This window comes from Haemorhous mexicanus, chromosome Z (genome assembly GCF_027477595.1).
Source record: "Haemorhous mexicanus isolate bHaeMex1 chromosome Z, bHaeMex1.pri, whole genome shotgun sequence".
Taxonomy (NCBI): domain Eukaryota; kingdom Metazoa; phylum Chordata; class Aves; order Passeriformes; family Fringillidae; genus Haemorhous; species Haemorhous mexicanus.
This window is the reverse complement of record NC_082381.1, coordinates 55281229-55304804: the sequence shown is the minus strand read 5'-3', so window position 1 is coordinate 55304804 and position 23576 is coordinate 55281229. Positions and strand designations below refer to the sequence as shown.

The following is a 23576-nucleotide window of genomic DNA, read 5'->3' as shown; positions in this document are numbered from 1 at the left end:
GGTCGAGATTAGTTGCTAGGAAGTCTAACAGTTCTAACATTAAAAACATAGTATTAAAATGCTTTATTCCAAAAGCTCAGGCTGCAAAGAACAAAAATATCCCATTTGTTTCTGCTGTATAAGCTTTGCTTTTCTGCAGTAAATTACGTCTCTGTTTACATAATGTCTCTCCAGCTCAGTTTCATCATTATCCATCACAGTATAACTATTTATCAGCCTTTAAACAAGCAAATGAGTGTGTTTGTATAAGGAAGCCAAAGTGCAACTAATGACAGTCATTTTTCAATTTGTGGAGGGTTTTAGGCCATGTGATAGTTTCCAGACTTCCAGGCTGCCCCTGGCAGAAAATTCTGAGAAGATAGTTGCCATCTGAAGTTAAGCACCTTCAGAACATGAGCAACGTAGTTTTCAGCCATGCTGCAAACTCTCGATTTCTTCCTTAAGCCTGGGCTGCCTAATGCACTGGCTTTGGGATTTTTTACCAGCTGAAGATATGACTTCTGATGCCTCAAGATAAGATAAGGTTACCAGAAATGTTGCTGCCTTTCATTTTCTTCACTGAAAATGCAGAGTAAGAAACACTGCTTTAGCCAGCCAAAATAATTTGAATATATTGGATATGCAGCATTAATATCTGTTTGCAGACTCAGTTAAAAAAAAAAAAGCCTCATCACTGTAAATTCCAACCTCTTTCCTTACAGTGCAAGATGTGATAGAGGAATTTCTTTGTAAATATTATTTCAGACCAATTTCTGTGTTGTCATGGTCCAATATTCATATAAAACTGCATACACAACTGATTTTTTCTTGGTCAAATGTTCTTCACATATCTTCTCCCTCTCAGGCAATTCTTATATGTTTGTAAGTAGCACCTAACACCAGAATTATTTCATTATGTATCTGGGCACTTGCAGTCTAGTACCATATCTCTCCTGTCTTCCCTCTTTCTCAGCTTCCTTTAACAAAGTGTCTCAAAGAGAATGCCTCTTGTGAGAAAGAGCCACATTCACAAAGATACATTTTTCTCATTTTCACATTTCTCAATTTGGCTGCATTCCTGTTTGCTGTCATGCCCAAGGACTTGGTAACAACTGAAATTGGAAAAAAAATTTAAAAAAGAAAATCTTTTTCACGTTCCTCAGTGTAAGTTTAAAAAGCCCATGCTTTTACACTATATCAATGCCTTCATTGTTCTTTTGCAAGTCTTTGAAAGTCTCTGTGCAAGAGACTTACCTGCCCTAACATAAACTAACAAGATGACAGCCACCATTCAGAAACACATGATGCCATCACCATTCCACTTCAACACCAACACCTCTAAAACTCTTGCAGCTGTCTACAGTTTTCTGTTGCATATTTTTGCATTTGATCCCTTTTCTCATGCAGTAACCACAATCTTGTTATGCAGTTTTGCACTTTACTGTTCTCACTTTTGTACTTCCTACCATCTCTACTTATTTCTTAGTATAGAAGTTTCATATTAATTCCTAGAGACTTTCTCAGCTCTGTATCTTTTGAATTTCTGTGCACACTGGTAGTATTTTACATCAACTACATAGCTGCAAAGCAGTAAGGACACTTAAGATGGGATAGCAGATTATTTTTCATGTTGAGAAGCATTGATTCTCTGCAAGTTATCCATTCAGTATTGGGAAGATATTTCTGTAAATGGATAAAATCATATGAATTAATGAGTTGCAGAATGTTAAAGGATTAAAGGTTTTAAAACTAAGCTGTGTTTTATTTTACAGCAGCATAGACCATTCACTAGTGCAGACAGCCTAAAAGGTAAGTAACTTGGCTCTTCCACTGACTCCTGGTAGACCTCTGTAGCCAGTATCATGGTGTTCCCAGAAGAACAGAATCCCTGTCCCAGCCTGCACAGCCTGGCCATAAATCCAGCTTTCACTGGGGCTGTACTAACTGCCTAAAAACACTCTGAAACATAGAAAACAATCTGCAAGAACAATTTCCCCCAGGAAGGCAACACCAGTTCTACATCAGCCAAACTTTCATAATGTAAATAATAATGTATAAGTAATCATGGATTACAGCATTAAAATGCCTCACTCCTAATGCAAGTTGTGAGGCAAAGTTCGTGAATGAATGCTTTCTCTGGTTTGACAAATTGTCTCAAGAGAAAAAAAAAGTTTACTTTAAAATGCACAAGAGTATACAGCTCTTTTTCATTTACTCAGACTAGGATACTCTAAATTTCCAGCTCAGTTATGTTTCTTTTCACATGACTTTTTCCTTGTATTAGTAAGCTCCCACAAAGCTTACTATAACAGTACTCTAATATTAGAATGAACACAATTTAGTGGACAAACCCATTATTTTTCTAACAAAGACAAATAATTCTTCATCACCAAATAAATGCTGCCAGTGAGAAAGACAATGAGGCATTTGACTTGAAGCACTTCACTTACTTTGAAAGTATTTCTTAGGATGGCCGAATAATTCCAATTGGAAAGGATTTTGCTAGTCCCAGCCACTGCTCAGAGTAGGCTCAGTTGTGGAGTCAGATCTGGCTACTCCAAGCTTATCCTGTCAGGACTTCAAAAGCTCTAGACCACCATCATGGGAATAAAAAGAAGGCTTCTTTCTTGTTTTTATATTTGCCCTGCACAAAATGTTTTGAAGTTGATTTTCTTTTCCGCAATTCCACACGAAGCCATGTAAGCCCTATGGTCTGAAAGCTGTTCAAACAGCCCCAGTGAAAGCTGAGTTCATGGCATGACTGCCCAGGCTGGGCAGTGGTTCAGTTCTGCACTAGTACAAAGACAAGGTGGGAATTTTTACAACACAGTGTATTTTCCAGATTCAATTTTAATGTGAACTCTTTGAGAATCAATGAACAATGTAAAGTGGATAGGGTGTTGCAATTCCTATATCTTAGCTCCTACAAAATTATTTCCCTATGTAGATAAAAATTTGGCTCTGCTACGATTCTGAAAGCATGCTTTGGTCCCCTTTGAAGGAAAAGGAAACTTGGGAGGCAACAGTACATTAAATATGAAGGGTAACCAATATGCATCACTGTGTGTTATAAGACAAAATCTGAAAAAGCTACTAAAATTCATCTTTAATTAGGAACATCATTAACCAAGATTTTCCATTTCAATGACTTCTCAATAGTTTTCTCATCGTTACTCACAATATGGAGCCTGAACTAACAAAGCAGTTAATGCTGGAGCTCGCAAAATATTGTTAACATGCCTACTCGAAAAATTTGACAAGTGATTGCAATCTTTTAGAAGTGGCAAAAATTTTCCTCTTTACAACATCTCTAAAACATAATAAAACCATCTGTGCTACAATTGCTTCTACTTTATTGACAGTGCTTACTGTTAAATCTTCATAATTTTCAATCCAATCCAGTACCTGACAACACCACCCAAACCCAAGAAAACTTTCTTTGCTCTTACCATTGCATAACCTTTCAAAAAATTTGCAGCCTTTTTGTTTTGGACACTTGCATATTTTACTCATTCTAAGACTTCAGAAGATTTAAGGAATATATTATGTTTTCCTTCAAAGTGGGCTTTGCATTGAATTGTATGTTTTCTGCTTCCCATGGGAAAAATCCCACTTCAATTGTTTCTGAGACAAGGCTGGTCATTTTCAGTAAAGAAGCAACAAGCTTTTTATCAAGTCACAGTGCACAGCTACGTCCATTCTCCCATCCTGCTTTCATAATTATTGATACAGTATGTTAAGAAACGTAACAATAAACTGGTGAAAAATAAACCTGAGGCATTTTTTTTTTAATTTGTCATTTAGAGAGACAACACAGTTACACACTTAATATCAAGCACAAAAATTCCCAAAACTGCAGTGTTAGAGGTAATGGACTTCTATGGACTATACAGGCTTGAAGGCTATTAAAATTGATAGCAGAGTTTTTAACTGATAGCCTATAATTGATTACAGAGTTTTAAATGAAAGAAAAAAAGAAATAGATGTGACTTAAGAATTTCAATGAGCACACTGTGATAGTGCATGAGAATGCTTCTCACCTGCTGCAGTACATGTCTCTCTCTCAATGTCATTAATCTTCTGTGGAGCTCTACCAGTTCATCAAGATATGCCTAGAAACAAATTCCCCCCCATAAAGAACTTGTTAATTAAGTTGTAGCAATATAATTCATAAACTTCAGATGTCTTCAAAACCAGTAGAAATAGAAATCTTATTTTAAATATTGGAATCAATATCCTGAGCTGGAAGAGACCCAGAGGGATCACTGAGTCCAACTCTTGGTTCTGCACAGGACAGTGCCAAGGGTCACAGCATGTGCCCGAGAGCATTGTCCATTCTCTGAGCTTCTTCAACTCTGTCAGGCTGGTGCTGTGACCAGTTTGCTGGGAGCCCATTCTGGGGCCTGGCCACCCTCTGGGCGAAGAACTTTTTTCTAATATCCAGCCTCTCCTGACTCAGCTTCAGGCCATTCCCTTGGGTCATGTCACTGGTCACCATGGAGAAGAGATCAGTGTTGCCCCTCCTCTTCCTCTCAGGAGGTCTTCCCTCAGTCAACGAGTTGTCCCCCTGCAGTCTCCTCTTCTCCAGGCTGGACAGACCAAGTGAACTCAGCAGCTCCTCATAAACCTTCCCATCTAGGCCTTCCCCTATGTTTGCAGACCCCCTTTGGATACTCTCTAATAGCTTTAAATCCTTCTTACAGTACAGCACACAGGACTTGAGGTAAGACCAAATTCTTCTTTGAGGTGTATTTTTATTAATAGTCTGGCATTCTATAGCTTAATACAACACAAATATAATTTTTTGTGTTTTTTAAGATACTTCGCATTGACAGAAATCTTCATAGGTGGTCATTTGCTGATAATCTCTGTATCTCAACTGCACCAGAAAGCATCATAAGACTGGGGATGCCAAAACAGCATCTTTAGAAAACATTTCCCATCTTTTTACACAAGAACCAAACCCAAAGATTCAAAATCAAATCAATCTTTTTCTCTAGAGGTATGTAATTATTTCTTTTGTGTCAACAGGGAAAGAAAGACTAAGCAAGATTAATCCAAAGGTAAATTCTAGCACTTCTTTCCTGGGATGTCTAACATGACTCACTTCTCCACCTTATTATCAACTTTCTCCTTCAGAAATGGCTCCTGAGCCATTGAAAACTGGTTTTTTTGCTTGTAAGCAGAACGAGATATGGCACTCAACCTAAGCAACCAAAATGCAAACCAAAATATCAGAGCACTAAAAATCTAGGAACTGCAGATAAAAATCCAGACTATAAAAATTGAGATGCTGCAACTTCCATCTTTTGCCTAATATTATTACAAAATTGATACGAATACCAGTAAAATACAAGCTTTCAGATACACTTGTCCATAGTGGGCAACTGTGCTATGTTCACTCATGGAAGGATTGAGAGCTCTTGCCCACAACCATTAGACAGATTTAAATCAAACTATCTCTGTGTTAAATGGTGACAGTTGCTTCATGTTATTTTAGTTAACATGCTAAATCACACTGCTAATTCCTAATGCACGGCCTTCAGAAAGGATTCTGGAAAATAGATTTTCTTTTTTTCCCCTGATTGATTTGTGGGCAAGGAATACATCTGTGAATTCTCATCTACATCTCATTTCTCTGTGAAGCACAGTACAAACTCATGGTGGACAGTAGATAAAATAAATAGATAGAAGAGTCCCAACTGGTGAAATTTCCCAAATCATCTGACTGAAAAGAAAGAAAAAAAATTCAATATATAAGAGAAGATTAAAGAATTATAGAAAGAAAACAGAAAAAGATCCACACCTAAAGGAGTCCAAAGCAAAGATGTACTAAGATTTTAATTCTGTAACAAAGGTTGGCATTTGGTAAGCACATATTCTGGAGTAGTTTATTGCTACAGTAGTATAGTATTTATTGCTATAGTAGTATCATATTCTGGAGTACTTTATTGCTACCTCATTATTATTTACCTTATCACAATCCCCATTCTTCATTTGTTTATCTGTTTTGTTTTGCTTTATTGGACTTTTCACTTCTAAAATCTGGAAAAGAAAGAAAATACTGTAAAAATTAAAAGCATCACTGGATACAACTATATATGGAAAAATTCTGCTGTTAATAAAACAAACTCAAAACTGAGCTTTTCACTCTTTAATCCACATAACTTACTCAAACTTTTCAGAACAAAAAGTAACTTACAGCAGAAAAAGCTGATGTACTGGAATGAGGTGATAATGATATTATTAATCCTTAAAAGAAGGAATTTTACATCACTTAAAGCCTTATCAACAGGGGTTTTTTCCCCCTATCTTTCACATGCTGGGAGGATAAGAGGTGATTTGGCAGGTACAAAATGATGCTGAGGGTGTCTCCATTTAGTGCCTTTGAAATGTAACATTATCACTGTACTTTTCCTGTTATTTTTTTTTCCCCCTCAATACTATCTCTTCTCTTTGACAACAGAGGTTTTCAAACAGTCCTTGAAATGACTGTATGAGTTATAACTGAAAAATGAAGTGATGGACAGTGATTACTTTTGCACTTATATGGTATCCTTCCTTCAATGCCACTCACACCCATTTATTATCACTCTTCACTGCCACTCACACCCATTTATTATCACTCATACAAGCCAAGATTGCTTCATCTGATACTGAAACAGATTCAAGAAGAGTACATCAGCATGCAGCAGGACACCATGCTTGATTTGAAACTTTAAGAATTAAAGGCAGAAGAAGTATTTGGGTGAAAATTAACTGTTGATTATTCTCTTTTTTCAATGGACAATACTTGTTTTAAATTAAAAGAAAAATCACCATATCATTCCTAACCTAGAATATAACCAGTTCTTCTGAAAAACATCAAAGAAAACTAGGTAATCACAGATAATGGGACATTATGTTTCACATTTCATTTTAAGTGAGACTAACATCACTAGCATGATTAACTCCAAAACCATCCCCAACAGCCACAACACAGGATAAAACTCAGTAATTAAAACAAGGAAATAAAGCATGTAAGAACAAGTTGTCTAGAAGCCTTACTGACATTTTCCCCCAAGTCCTCTCTTGTTTCTCCTTCCCTTGGTACAAATGATTAAATTGCATATGCCTTCCCCAGGCTGGCCAGCATCTTAAGAATATAGCTGGCAGACAGCTATTTCCCTATCTAGTGAAAGTGACTGCAGATCTAAGTTAACCTTACTTGATTTAATTAGCCAAGAGTGATGAATATTCAGATTCAAAACATCCATATTTGAAGAATAATTCTAGTACTTCTGTTCAACACCCTCTAGGGTTACTGCTGTGTAGGCCAGTAGCAAAGCTTTGTCTTGAAAAAACCCCCCACCCAACACTACAAAAAACCGACCTTTAATCATGGATTCAGGACCTTTTAGACGCATTTATTGTTTTCACAGGAAGAAAATTCTTGCTTTCAAATAGAACCTTGCCAATAACACAGTATATTTTAAAAAGCAGCTTCCTTACAATGCTCTTGATATGCAGTTTAAATTTAACATCTTAAGCACTATATAGTTGAGATACAGCACTAATCATGTCTGAGGAAGCTAATACAACCACAAACTCTGTCTTAGCTCTTCAGTTCTATAAAGGAGCTTAGTTTACACAAACCTGATTTCATCAGTAAAAGATCATCCTGGCAAGCAGCACTCAAGTACCAAGAAGAGATTTCAAACGTGGCTATAGTCCACTCAATTTGAATTCTCACAATGCTTCCCAAAATTCTCAATTTGCAGCTCAATTATAAAATTTAGCTCATTTAAAGAAATGGAGGAAGGTATGTGAAGGTATTTTAGCTGATCCAGCTACTGTTTGGAGTATCTAAATGTGGAGGTGGACCTTCTACTAAATCACCAACAGGCAAAGGAATACAAAAGATGTGACTGAGTGGGCTGCTGATATTGAGACTTACTATTACTTAACAATTGCAGTGGCTCTTTAGAAATCAGTCTTCATCAAACAACAAGCCATAGACAGATTTTTTTATTTTTCTTGTGCTTATGTGGTCAGTAAATGCAACATTCTTCACCCCTACAGACAGCTTTGTAACCTCAAGGCTATCTTTTAAAAACTTGTAACTTTTGTATAGACAACTTAGAAGAGCCTACAGTGGTAGAAAATAAGAATATTGTCTGGACATAAAATTTCCTTCTCTCTATGCACAAAGTACTTCCTAGTTTGTGGGGGGTTTTTTTCCCCACAATGTATTTGATCTTAGCTAACATGAATAATAATATTTGGGGTTTGCACTACAGCTTGTGCTGGAAATCTTAATAAAAAAACAAAGGCAGGTAAATATTATCTGCCAGATAATTGAAGCAATTATAGAAAAGAGATATAGGAAAGACCCACCTATGAAACTCAACCTCTAAACCATGAACTTGTGTTAGTGCACATAGACACTATTTTAACTATATCACAACTGTCAGAAGCCAGCATGTGTCCTAACAGCTTTATGTATGAATTGACACTGGCAATGAATCATGCCTCCTTAAAATAACTGAAAAATGGTGTATTTTATTTAGTAAAAAATGTGTGTTTTTATACTTACTGTGGGAGAGGTACCAGCCAAAAGCTAATTATCATTTGTCCCTGGAGTATTTTGCAACTCTAGGTAATTTACTTTATTTTCTTTGAAAAACCGAACTACCCTATGTTGCTGCCTCAGAAACAACAACCATGTTAGCTCTTACAAATCTAGAACAAGTACTCTGATGCAAAGCAAAAACTATTGTGTCTTCTACTACAGTAAAACAAATACTTTGTATCTTTCTAGATGAACACTGGTAGGAGAGAGGAGAAGAGATGCATCGATAAACTCTTGAGTTTGATGTTAACTCTGTCTACTGCTAATACAAAGCCAAACTGCATTTTTTACCTGGCTGTTGCTGGTTTTCAGTACAGGTGGTGCTGGATCATGACGCAGCGGTGAGGAAGCTGAGCTGCTATCACTATCGCTGCCATCACTCAGGCTAACCCTGCGGAAAAAGGAGCCACAGCATTACATCTGCAGACAAAGGGCTGTCAGATGGGGTGAGCCAACCTTGGACTTTGAGGCAGGGACTTACAATGACCAACCCCTTGCTAAGCAGGCTATTGTTAATCAAGGTCACATGGAAGAGAGGCACCTGAGCAGGGCTGCACTCTGGAAAAAATTCTTTGGAGCACAAAGAAGGAAGATGCCTGTCTGAACTTGGCTGAGTTAACAGCAGCTAACTTTACAGAAATGGTTAAACACCTACAAAATTGAACTACTACTCTCAATCTCAGTTCACAGCTACGTCAAAGAAGGAAAGTGGTCTTTAGGGATACTTTTCTGCTCTCCTAAAAGCTTTCCAAACAGCTGTACTTTCCACCTGAATACGTGTTTTACTGAAAAGTTCCTTGTTTATTGTCAAAAGTAACACAGCTTTTCCTGATTAAAATTTTAAAACTCAGCATCTCAGAAGAGGTCACATAAAAAAGCCCAGCTCCTAGTCAGTTTCACCCTTCATTTACTTATGAACAACAGGGAATATCTTTTTGTTGGAAAAAACCCCATTAGTTACTTGGGAAAAAATGGAGTAGAAAAACAATAGCCTTAAAGTTTCATCCAAAAACAGAAAAAATCTCCAAACTTGGAGGGAGACAAGCTGAGCTTGAAACAATCCTTTACACAATCACTTAAAACAAGTTCTCAAACAGTTAGTCATCTTGGTCTTTTTCTCCTTGATTCCAGCTGCTAAAGTACACTAGGGAAGCAGCTGCATTCATTGAAGTTTTCCTGTTATCTTCCCATTCAAGCAGTAGCTGACACTGGCACTCAGGTGCTGTGCTCTAACAGGAAAATCCTCTGAATTACATAAAGAACCTAATATGTAGAATGTTTGAGAGACGCAGTTTCAGTTTCTTCCATAACCTTGAACATCATTTGGATGGAGCTTCAAGCTGCCTGAACACCAGATGAGTTTTGGAATGCCTTCTGAAGGTTGCAGCAAGGATACAGAAGCTTCTTTTAAGAAAAAAATAATTTAAAAAATGTCTTTGACAGATGCTTGCTTTACCCTCTGATGCATTTTTATGCATTATCTACTCCATGCAGCAGAGAATTTACTTGAAATTCAGATTTCATTGATTTGGATTCAATTTAACAGCTTAATCTAAACCCAGTAAGCAAAGAGGTCTTGTGACTATGTATAGAACAGCTTATTCAGTAGCTGAAGGACAATTTTCTCTAATTTAGGCCAGGGAGTGATTATAACTTCTTGTCTCAAGTCACAATCGCATGAAATTGAGTAAGGTCAAGCAAATCAGAGGATCATCATAACTGTATTGATAAGTACAGGAATACAGTTTGTATCAGGAATGGCTAGTTGAGTTAGGGTTTCAAAGGGGCTCTTTTATGTGTAGATGCTTTAGAAAGAGTGAATTTTCTGCCCATTTGCTACTCTGCACTCTGAGAACATCAGACCTTACCTTGTTACTAACAAGCACTACATGTCTTGGTCAGCAGGCCACTTTCAATCACAAGACACTCACCTGCGACTCCTGCCTCCTCCTCGTGTATTTACAGGTTGTTCCAACTCAGAATCATTGTCCTTCTCATCTGCTTCATCTGATTCATCTTCATTATCATCTGAATGCAGATCTTTCATTATAGTCCTCAATGGGCCTGAAACAACAGACAATAAAAATCAACAAAGTTTACTCTCCAGTGTTTTGGGCAATTTTTCCAGCTTTAAAAACTATCTTCTCCACACAGTGTTGCGAGAGGAGAGTCTTAAAAATTAAACAAACTAAGTAATGCACTGGGGGATAATACTGCAGGGACCTGTCCACGCATTCATGAATCTTTACTCATGTGAGCAACTCTGTCAGCTTCAACAGACTTACTCTTGACAATGACATGACTCACATGTTCAAGTGTTAGAACAATTTGCACCCCGACCATAGCTGAAGTAAGTAAAATACTGTCGTGAAATTGACACGAAATGTATGCTTACTAAAAGCATGCTTCTTTTTTATTGCTGGGGTTTAGTATTTTTTGCTTTCTCATTGTATGTGAGTAAAGTTCTACGGGGACATATTGATCAGTATTAGTACATTTGTTAGGTTAATCCATGTATGATTAACAAATCACCGTGACTAAATTGTACTGTAGAAGGCAGTCATTTTGTCTGCCTGGTTTTTAAGTATTTTACCTTCAGCTGTTCCCATTATTTCAGGGTCAATTTCAAGTGGAGTAAGTACTTCACCCATGTTGATAAGTATGAAGTGCATCAATACCATCCAACACCATGTTATCACTTTTCCTGAATTAGCAAGAAGGTACGAAGCTTAACTTGCTCACAAAACTGCATTAAACTCAGTTTGGGTTTTGACTTTCACTTTTTTTACTCTAAGAAACAGGTACAGAAAGAAGAATACGTTTAATAGAGCTAGGAAGTGTAACACTACAGCTACTTGAAATAAATATGGGCAAAAGCAGATTAGAAGAGGGAAGAAAGTAAAAAATGTCCTCATGGCATAGGACATTTAACTATAAACTTCAGCCCATCTAAGACATGAAGCAGCAGTTGAAAGCACCAGTGATGGCTGTAAGAACAGCAATTACTATTATGGTTGTAATTCCTTCAGCCCAAGAAACACAGTGAGAACATGAACACATTGAGCCTGAGATGAAGCTTTCAACTCTCTATTTGCTAATGGGAAAATTGAGTCAAGGAGTGTCCTCCATGGTCACTGCCAGCAGAGAAGGGAGACATCTGTCAGTCAGTGCCATACCCATAACAGGGTAATGAGTATGACAGTGTTCCCGTCATGGGGGAGGACAGTTTTATGGACTGCTCCAGACACAGCAAAGTTGAGGCCATAGGTATTTTGACTAGTTTTGTGCCAGTGACTTCAAAGCTGTTGTTTGGAATGATTTATCACTAAGGCTGCCCTAAAACTTTTGTAAGTTGACATAGTTTGGACAGTTCAGAGAAATGAGCCTTTTCTCCGTTTTCACACCCTAGGAAAGAAAACCAGATGGTCCTCACAGGCAAATTCCTGGTTGACCAGACATTTGTATAGGTGACAGTATGGAAGTACTTCTTGTCCATGCACCCACAGCTGATACATAGAAGCAGATGAGTTGTGCTCCATTTTCTGTCCCTGTTTGAATATCAGGAAGACAATGCTCAGTTGCAAATGACAACTTGCAGTCTGACTGAATAACTTACCATCTGACCCTTGAAGGAGGGAAAGGGCTTTTATAGAAGCAATAATAAAAATAAACTAGGAGTCCTCAAATACATCCATCACTGACAGCCCCATAAGCATTGAAAAACTTGCCATTCAAACAAGTTCTCACTTAGTGTAGGAGCATGTCTAGGACTCTGAAAAGCACATTGCTAGCTAACTTTACAGCAGACTTTTCTACCAATCAGCAGAGCATTAATTTTTAGGTCTTTTTTTTCCTAGCATGGATAGCAATTTTCTGCTCCTTGCGCAGTTACTCTAAATTCTATAACAACCTTTCTAAAGGTTTGTGAAGTTGTTGCCACCTAAGATATCAGAATAGTTAAGGAAATCTTAAAATTAGAAGTTGCCCACAAGGAAGTTTTCTTGGTAAGGAAACAGAAAAATATCAAAGTAAGCCCCAAGGACAGAAGAACTTGAGGAAACTCAAGTTAGCCCACTGTTTATGCAAAAAGAGATGAAAAAAGTTCATGCTGTGTTTTTTTGACACCTGAGTGAGCACTGGAGTCTAAATGCAACCAAAAAAGACCAACAGTCCTAACAAGTAACTTTCAGGTAAGGGGAAAAGCATGGCTTCTGGTCAGAGCACAACGCACATCGTGAACATGCCATGGTATGCCTGGTGCTCCATACCTTCAATATACAAATGCATGGCCTGGACAACAAACATGCTTAGTTTATTGGGGTTTCTGGAACTCTCAGAAAGAAGCAGAAACAACTATTTACTGCTGCAAGAAAGAGAAGATGCATATACCATTTGCACTTCAAAGCTGTTCACATTTGAGGACAAATCTCCCACCTATTGCAGAGAAGAACTGAAAGACAATATGCGATACGTCATGTATATGATCCAGAAAAGATGGATGGGGCCAGTCTGCTCAGAAGAAACTATTAAGTCAACAAGTTTTTTCCCAGTAAAGATAACAGATGCAGAAGTGGATATCCAAGTCTTTTGGCTTGTAATGGACAGTTCACACCACTAAGGTTTTCATGAGAAAAAAAATGGGAGTTCAGCAGGAAGTGTACTGTTTGTTCTTAGGTAAATATGAAGTGCCTGAAGCCAGTCATTACTACAGTTCATTTCAAGCTCTTCCCTTCTTTCACATGAAATAACACTGCCAGAAAACATCAGAAAATCAGTACCAGCCGCCTACAGAAAGGCACTAGGACAGATATACATCACATAATCATGCACAAATCTATTTTAAGTCAGTGTGCCGGAGGCATTAATGTATTGTCATAACCTTAAATCAAGTCTACCATTGAGGAATATAAATGGCTAAAACAAACAATTTTGTTTAGTCAAAGACTGCTTTTTTAATGCTCCTTATCCAAAGAATAAAACAAAAACTCATTAAGAATGTATCGGTTGTACAATCTTATAAACCAGAGAAAGAAGCCAACCAGAAACTAAGTAGTTTAATAGATCATGGAGAATGAATATCAACTTATTTACAGAAAACATGCCTTGGCAAAGCGTCCAGGAAGAAAAATGCATTCTTTATTGAGTTTCAAGTAAACCGAAATTATTAGCCAGAAAACCAAAACGCAAACTTTAAGTCTAACCATCATTCTTCCCTGCCATGTATCTGAAGTAAATATTGTGTGCTCTTAAAACTTCCCAGCAGTATGGGATGCTCAGAGCCTTTGAAAGGGTCTACATAAACACATCTGTGGGTTTCTGTTGGCTGCCCATGGGAAACCACACTTCCAGGGCTTCAGTTGGAGCCAGATGCCATGCTACCTAACCATGCAGAAGGATAACTCAGAAACATAAGCTCTTTTATGTTTATCCTCTGTTAACTGACTGGCATGTATTTAGTCTTTCAAAACAACCAATATTCACACCCTTTTCTCAGATTCCCAGTTTCTTTCTCTCCTTTTATTTTGCCCTTACAGCACATCAGAAAACAACCTGCAGTAAAGTCTCTAAATCAAAACTGTGGCCAGTTCAGGCAGTGAAACACAGAAGAAGAGAGGTCATGAGATGCCATGAGTTCTGTTTTTATTGGCCCCTTCATTTCACACATTCCTTTCAATTTCTTTTCCTTTACTGGTACCTTGTTGTCTGTTGTTTTGAGATGGTGTAAAACTGGAACTGGAACTGGAGCTGGAACTGGCAGGACTGGGCTGTTCAGACTTAAAAGAAAAAAAAAAAAGAAAATAAATAACATTGTAAGAGACATTCTTTTGCCTGGAAAAACTCTTATGGTTAGTTACTGCCTAAAGCATTCTGTCAAGAAAAAGAAACTGTGGGGCCAAATACTCAAAGATCTTAACTTCAGGTGTCAGTGAGGCAAACATTGTGGAAATTACTACTGCACTCACCATACATACACACTACTACATCATGTCTAGTTCTTTGCTAAAGTCTAACAAGAAGTTTCCAAAGCCTTGTTTGAAAGATTATACAACATGAAAGCCTAAATAAGTTTATAATTGACCTAAGGCATCTCTGTCATTGTCATACTGGAGATGCAATGTTTTTCAAATTAGCAATGACATTGTGGAATTGAAAAACAAAAGACCTGAGCAGACCACACTAAATGCCAGAAAACCTCAGACAGTTTTCTTCTTTTCTCTCCCTTAGAAAATAAGTCTTAATATAGGGATTCAAATGAAACTTTTATGCTATGACTAAAATTCTCCTAACACTTTTCATATGTATCAAAACTCTGCAGATTGTAAATGTGATTGAACCAGAAGGTATGCTTGGTTACAAAGAGAAATTACTAGAATTTACCAATTACAAAAGAGAACTGGATTTTTAAACAGGGCTATTAAAATCCGTGTGTATTATTTATCAAACAATTCTACACAATTTTTTTTCCTACAATTGTTTAAAATGTGTAAATTTCCCTTTAGTTTAATGGGGAAATCCTATTACTTCATCCAAAAATTTTACTCTTCAGTACGGAAGAGTCTTGCTTCCTGCTGCCAGGTTGCATGTCTCCGTACACTTTTTGGCTGATTTCTAGAGTCAGTGATACATCCTTGCACACTCATCTGTGTACATGAGACAAAGTATGAATCTGGTATGTGGGCAGAGGGGATGCTAACAGAGAACACAAAAGAAGTGGCCATACAGAAGGAACAGTGAAAATCAGATTAGGAAATAATGGTCTGCTATTGAAAATTATACCTGCTTATACTTTAAATTTTATACAACTGTGTTATCATGATGTGTTATCCAGGCTAACCAACATTTTCTGACTCTACTTGCCTCATGATTAAGACAGAACAAAATTGTTCTCAAAAATGACAGCAGAAATATCCAGTCTGTAAAACTCAGTTTTCACTACCTAAACCTAACAGTTGCTTTTTCTCCATAAATCAATCTATTGTTGCCCTTCATAATAGAGCAGGCAGATTTACTGCCTTTTGTTGCCTTTTCTCACGATGAGAGATGCCGATTTGGGCAACAGAATGCTTGAGAACAACACCATTAACATCTGCTGTCCTTAAATCAACATCAGCTCCAGTTCTCACAGCCACAGTCAAAACACAAACTCTACCTGACTGTGGGTGTATGCCACTTATATACAACTGAAACAATTCTGTGTAACAAAACCCAACCCAACCAACAACACAACCCACTTCAGAGTACCAAGAGAGATTCTTACACACTACACAGCATCAAACCTTGTCAAAATATTCTGCAGCATTACTTGACACTGCTCTGGAAATCAAGCATTTAAAAAAAAAAAAAATTTTCCTTCCCAAGTTTCTGTAAAACCTTACAAGATTTTTAGCTGTAAAATAGTAATGATAATATGAAACAGACTGCAGTGATGAAGAACAAGTGTCCCTGCAAACTTTAAAGACATCAGCAAACTAAGCTCAGTTGCCTAGCTGCAGGCTACTCTTAAACATCTGGTTTACCCATCAATTTCTGCTTCTTGCAGCAAAATTACTAGCTGAGAACTGGTTTCTGCATATTTCCATTAAGTGTATTTTTTCTTTATTAATTTCAATATGAACTTCAACTTACCTAAAGTCCATTCTCTCAAAAAAAAAAAAAAAAAAAAAAAAAGGCAAACACTAAAAGACAGTCATATTTGGCTTTCAAGTGCTAAAAGTCTAAAAAGCAAAAAAATCAAATATGCACAGAGACTATTTAACTATTACAAGTTCACTACTTTCTTTTTTAACCAGCTTCCTTGAAATGAAAAAAGGGAGAAAGGCCTAATCTCATTCTCACTATAAGGCATGAAAATACCAGTGAAATTACTCTGTGGAAAAATTTTCTCCCAGCATTAACTAATTGGGTCAATATCACAAGAACAAATGCTATACAGATATACATACAGATATATGTATATATAGATACATACAAAGTTTTGTATTTTCCTGGTAAAAATTTTGCTTTGCTTTAGCAAGATCATTTTGAGAAGTCAAACTACAAAAACTCCTTAGGAAACACATTGATCATCCAGACTTATTTTAAAAGGGTTCCTAATAACTTTTGAAACTATTTACTTCATTTCCTTAAACATCCCAATCTGAAAATTTATCCCAAGGAATATAGATTAACATAAATATTAAAATTGTTAAGTATTGGAAATGAAACCTTCATTTTGACTGAGAAATCTGGGTGAGAACACACCCAGAGGAAACAGTTGCTTTTAACCTAAGAATGAATGTTATTAACAAAAAAGATTTGCCTTTTCAGAAGGAGCTAAAAAGAAGCCTTCCATATATGAATACGGACTGGTGCCAACAGCACCCATGCTTCTAATTAACAGCGGGTGTCTTTTATCACTTAAGCAATGCTTTTTGACAGTTTTACAGATTGTTAACCCATGGACTTAGGTATTTATGGCTTTACGCACTTGCCTTTCTGCTCTTATTCACTGGTTCCTAATCACAAAATATTTCTTTTTTAATAGGTCTGAAATTAACTAAAGCCTATCTTTCAACAATAAAAGTTTAAGATAGTATCAGTGAAGAGCTTCTCTCATATGGTCTTTTCCTGTTTTACCAGTTTTCTCTTTCTACAGACAAGCTAATGAGAGTTTGGGCCTGAACTGTTCATTAGTGCAATGACCCCATATGATTTATTGCATTCTTAGACAGTCTACTTCGTTTTAGTGCTCCCACAGTGATGCACAGTAGACAGTGACTTCTTTATTAGGCCCAATTGAGGGATTCTGTGCTTTGAAACTGTTCAGCAAAAAAAAGGCAATTTTCTTTGGCCCAAGTTTTCCATGAAAAGGTACCTTTTTTACCAGTGATTTTTCTAAATCACCTGGCTTCTGCCATTTTCAAATTCTTGTCTGTTTTTACAAGTAGATCAGTCTTGAGCTGCAAACAATTTTCAGGCAAACCCACCTGTTTATAGCAAAGGATATAATGGAGCTGTTTCTGTAATATTTTATGGTTGTCCCAATTTGTACAACTTTGTGGGGCTGTCTGGTCCAGGGTGAGTAGCTGGACTTAAGATGATCCTTGTGTGTGCCTTCCCACATATCTCTTCCCATATCCCTTCAAGATATGATTCTATGACTTTAAAAATAACCCCCATCATTTCAAGCTCTTTATAAATTCTTACATTAAGAAATAGAAGATATCTGTATGTGGATGACAATGGTTTTTCTAGCCTTTCCCTGAACCATTCTTGAAGGAAGCTTACAAATTGTTTCTTGAAGTAAACCTGAAGTGATGCAGCAATATCTCATTTCATATCAGTCTACATATTTCTTATTTTTTATGCATGATAGTGTAGAGACATATGTTTCCCAGTGCTATACATACTGAGAAGTCTGTACACTTGAAACTACTTATACAGCTGAGCATTGCTTCCACTTCGTGCATATTTAGAATTTCAGGGAGGAGGAACATGCTCCTGCAGGGCAAGCCTTTTTCTCTTACAGGACCCCTGTACTTAAAACATTTACTGCCACTTAAGTGCCCTGTCAGTGACTTCAGTTTTCAGCAGAATAATTCAATCTTATCTGTAGCTCACACAAGAGGTTCCCATTGAACATCAGCAAACAGCTTTTCACTGCAAGAGTAACCAATCATAGGCACAAGCTGCCCAGGGTGATGTTGCCATCTCCCTCCCTAACAGGTATTGAAAGGCTGTCTAGACAGGATCCTGGCCACCCAGCCCGAAGTGGCCCCGGCTGAACAGGGCAGATATACCAGATTACAGTCAGAGGTACCCTCTAACCTCAAGGAGTCTGTGATTCTTTGAATTTGAAACACAGCCTTAATTTAAAAAGAAGCATCTAGAAAAGGCCTTAATCAAATCTTTGCAACTGTTTCCTCTGAACAACTGCACTGAAACAAGTGGGATTTGCATTTTCTTACAGACTGTCCTACTGAAACACGTTATTTAATTTTGAAAGAAAATCCTTTTCCTTCTGCGTTTATGAAAATATTTTATTTTACCTTTATAAATCAAAAGTAAATTTGAGACAATGCTAACATAAAAACTCACAAATAGTCGAGATTTAGAGAAGAGTCATGAACAGGAGACTGAGCAAAAAATGTGGATAAAAATTCTTTTGTGGAACATTGTACAATAAAATTGAAAGATGAAGCACTAGTGATGATTGTTCTGTAACCTGCAGAGTATTTTTCCTGAAAATACCTTAATGGAAAAGAGTGGCAGACACATAGTAAAGCAAGGAAAAAAGTACAGGAGGGAAGATCGAGGTTTGCCTTGCAGAGTAGCTGAATACTACAGTTTCCATTTCAGGATTTCAGGACTACAAGATAATGAGTAAACTAAGGATAAAATAAATTAAAATTGTGTATGGTCACATGAGTATGAACATGGTCCTTAAACACAAGAGGCAAACTGATGGAAGTTCTCATCAGATAAGCCTTTCCAGGAAGGATAAAGACTGTCCTGAATATGTAGGTAATGCTGGCAAAGACAGGGTCATACAAAGGCTTTTCAAAACTGTCACTAAACACTGTGTTATTTAGACCACCAAAAATGTGTGAAAAGACATCTATATTTGTGAAGAATTGATAAAGTATGAGCAGCACAACATGGGAAATTTAATAGGTCTGTATTCCATACAAAGTCTGAACTATGTGGGGAAAAAATGAGGCCAAACAATATAATATATAGTTGTTTGGAAAATATTGCTCATTTTATAAGCCCAGTGGCATGAAAGCCCTGTGATGAGAGGATGGCGACTGCCCCTCTGCACTCCTTTAACTGTGGAAAAGCCAAATGAAGCTGACAAACAATACCCAGATACTGATTTTCTGAGAGTTTGACTTAACATTTTAAACTTTCCCTTTGAGAATTTCCCCATATTCTATACACAGAGTTGTCCCATGCCAATAAAGGAAATATATTTTGGAAAGAAAGTGACTTCAAAACCAGAAAATGCAGTCTTGGTATTAAAGCTAAGGTGAGAGCTTCATTCAATTATTCTTCATCTTCTGCTCTAATGAGATTAATAATGATAGAAGATAGGTGGTAGTTTTTCTGGCCAGCCCCTTCAGCTGCTGTGTTGGAAGACTGCCTAACTCCCTTCTCTTGAGCTGTTTTATCTACAGTGCCCTATGCTATGAAAAGGCCACTGAAAAGGACTGATGTTAATGCTTTCACAGTTCACTGTTTGGGAAATCAAACAGACAGTCTGCTGTCACTTTTGGGGCAGCAGGAAGGTGGATTGCCTAAATTCTCCCAGATATGAGGTTCTAGTGTTAGGAGTTCACACACTCCTATTAACAATAGAAGCAACTGGAGAACCATCTACATGTAAAACTGCTTTTATGGGTATAATTTATGGTGCATTTCTCCACATTAGAAATTTGGTCTTCTCAGCAGGTACTCAGAGCCTTTGCAAATTCAGTTCCCCTCTATTCTTATGTAGCTCAAACTTGTAGAACACTCCCAGCAAGGCCCCGCACTAAAATTTTACTATGTGAAAAGTTTGTTGAGGTCATACAAATCAAGAAAATACATACCTAAATGTAGGAAAAACAACAGCTTTTTTTCCCCCTCCACAAAGTTCTGCTGCACAGGCTCCTGAACTCATGTCCCAGAAAACTAAATAGTTCAAAATTTAACTAAAAAATCCAGAGAGATCAAATGCATATCTCTGTTGCCCCTGTCAGTTTCACATCAAGCCTCATTGCACTTACTCTTTCCTCAAACTTAACTTCTGGGATTTAAATTATTATCTGAAAAACTCTGCTTTCATTTATTGTACATTCCAGTTTCAGAGAAAAGCTGTAGAGAGAAAAATACAAAAATATATGCTGTATCCTAAAAAATTCTCGAGTCTCTAAAACAAAACAAAACTCCTCAAATGGTTTTTCAAAATGTCATAATTTTTAGCCAGTCTTGTGATACTGTAAACTTAACAATGATCTTTAGATATAATGTTTGGCAACAAGATGCTCTACACACATTTTTCTCTATAGATCTGAAACATCTAATAAAATGGTTCCTAAGCACTCGCTCTATAATAATACCATGTGTTTGTCTAGTAGTTTTCACAAAAGATCATCCATATTATATACACACCGACCATACAACACTGATTCTCTGAGAAAAAAACCTATAGAGCAGATTTCCATTTTCTTATTGGTTCTTTATAATGTACAGCTGACGCATCTGCGTGCTGTAACTTTGCCTACACAAGTACTTTTACAAAAAGAATACTACAAAAACTAATCCCTATTTAAAGCTCCTTATCTCTGCTTCTCTGATTTAAAATAACTTTTTGATAGTGTAATCTGAGTTTTACATTAATAGAGTTTTGCTTCTGTTTCATAAAACATAAGAATATAACACACAACAAGGACAATCTCTTACAAAAATAAGAAAACATGGTACTTGTTTATATATCAAGTTCATTTCACTCAAATTGTTATAATGTAGCATAACCTACTTGTAATGTAATTGATAGTTAACCTGAATAGGTACCTTAACCACTGAATGAAATTATTAAAAATACTGGGCTATAATTACATTATTTTAAATACTAGCTTAAATAAGATCTCATGTACAAATCAGATCAATCTTGAGTTTTAAAGTGTTCAAAGGATCAAAAATGTTGTATATAACACAAACAAATAAAGTCAAAACATCTCATCTACAAACTGTCTCCTTTAGCTAAAACTGTAACATTTAACATGCAAAATTTTATTTACTCTTACTAGCCCTCTCCCAAAGCCACCAAGAATGGCCAAATTTAGGCCACCAAGAGCACCAAGAACAGCTTCCTCCTTTGGCTTTTTCTGCCCTGAACTGAGTAACTTTGCAACTGAATTACTGGTGTCCAGAATACTCAGACCACGGCACTTTACTTGATGATATTTTACTCTTCTTGTGGAAGACACAATGTAATAAGCTCTATCCTGAAACTATTTCTTTTCCATCTACAAAATACAGCTGCATTGTAATAACTAAAATCCACTATAGCAGCATGGGCAATGGAAAAATACCATTCATCCACTAAAAGATACTAAAATTGTCCCAGCCTGTATCTACTTCTTTTATTGACACAGTTTAGAATGTAATACTTTTGCAGCTGAATTATGAAACACAGGTAACTGTATGTAACGTCCTCCAAATATTTAGGTAATACCTAAAATTACCTCATACAGAGCAGCAAAATTACTTGATTTACTTCTGTCCTAGTTAAGACCGTTCACCAAGTATGGTATTAAACAGCATAAGTTTTGTAATGCTTTTCTGACTGGGGTAATCAATGCTGAGGCACTGATCCAGTTACTGCTGGCCCCAGTTGTGGTTATCCCCTGATGTGTGAGTCATCTTTTCCTCGGGGAGCTCGGGCACAGGTGGAGCTGCCTGTTAACCTCAGCAACAAAACACAGCTCTGCTGCTGATGGGGTACTTATTATCAGTTGCCTTTAGTCTCCTTTCATGTCACTCTGAGATGATGATACAAGTTCTGTGGATACGTAAACAGAATCTGTGAAATGCAAATAGCTCCATTTATCCTTATCTTCTAACTCTGTTGTATGAAACATTAATTCCTACAACACTGGGCATCATTTCCGCGCCTTTGCCAGATGGCTAGCAAAACACCAAGTACACAGTAAGAAATTCCTTCATGTTCAGGTAGCCACAGCAAGAACACGTAACATGTCTCAAAAAACCCTACATATATGTTCTGGACATAGGCAGCCCCATCTTACTGTGCTACACATGTGAAAAGGCTGTCATTTTCATTAGGGCAAAGACATATTAATTGCTAAATTTCTTGGTCTCTCCACAGCAGCACAATGTTAAAACAAATAAACAAACAAATCTGATCACCGAAGAAAACTGATCATCAACTACCTGTTTTCAGCCCCAATGGGAATGAATGGTGTGAGATATTGCTGTTCAGAGAGGGGCACTAGAAACCCCAATGACATACCCAATGCCAGAGGAAGCACTAAGTACACATTTCTGTTGGGCAGATAAAGATATCTATTTTCAAGGGAGGATGAAAGCCTGAAAGCTTAGATGCCTTCAACAGAAAATGTTAAGTTTTAGTACCAATAGAGCTGGCTGTTTTACTCAAAGTTTTTATGGGTTTGGGGTTTTTTGAGTTTGGTTTTGGGTTTTGGTAGGAAAAATCAGAAAGTAATTAATTTTGCAACATCCTTCTCTAACAAAAATGTAAGCTGTACTGAGGTATTGACTAAGCCAAAACAGTACTACTGAATAATGACTCAGAGAGTTAACACAAATTCACACTAACATGCTTAAGATATGTGGCAATTTTTCTACTGCCGATGTGGTGATCTCGAACTACTGTCAATGAACACTCAAAATATTATTAAAATTGGTTTCAGGTAGGACACTTCCCTTAAACAGCAATGGTTCCCTGGCAGAGAGGGAGTGAATAATGTTGTCAAGAGGGAAAGGCAGCTGCCATACAGAGGGCATGAAAGAAAACTGCTTGATTACATCTGCTTTCATTTATTTCCTCTACCTCACGTACACATTTCAGTATTGGGACACCAGAAACACACAGGCACCATCCTCCTTGAGTCTGGGGCAGGCAAATGATGTCCATCAGGAGCATCCCTTGCCCATTCCAAGAGGGTCCCCCAGCATTCTTCTGCAGTGTCAAACACACAGCACAGCCTTGGGGCTCCACAGCACAGGGAGATGAACAGCAGTCCCTCCCTCATCAGCAGGCAGTGCACAGGCACAAGATAGGGTACACATTCACTGCAGCAGTGAGCTCAAACAGTCTTTATCCTGTGTTAGTAAAAGTTAAAGACTTAATTTTTTTTTCCCCAGGATATTACTGAATCTTTAAAATATAAAAATTTTAAATTGTGTACTTATGGTGTGTCCTGAAGAGCTCATGTCTGTCATCACCAGAGTACAAGCCTCTGAATGGGAAGTATTATCA

The 23576-nt window shown here is 37.2% G+C and overlaps 1 protein-coding gene across 4 annotated transcripts in view; it reads right to left on the bottom strand.

Moving 5' to 3' along the window:
- The window catches only part of MLLT3 (MLLT3 super elongation complex subunit), a 119591-nt gene that overhangs the window by 6181 nt on the left and 89834 nt on the right, over positions 1 to 23576 (bottom strand). For all 4 annotated transcript variants that reach the window (XM_059873618.1, XM_059873619.1, XM_059873620.1 and 1 more), the window contains 5 exons: positions 14286 to 14364; positions 10522 to 10654; positions 8882 to 8981; positions 5953 to 6024; positions 4020 to 4091 (listed from right to left, as the gene is read on the bottom strand). In XM_059873618.1, the coding sequence (XP_059729601.1) occupies positions 4020 to 4091; positions 5953 to 6024; positions 8882 to 8981; positions 10522 to 10654; positions 14286 to 14364 (456 nt within the window). The remainder of the gene's footprint in view (positions 1 to 4019; positions 4092 to 5952; positions 6025 to 8881; positions 8982 to 10521; positions 10655 to 14285; positions 14365 to 23576) is intronic.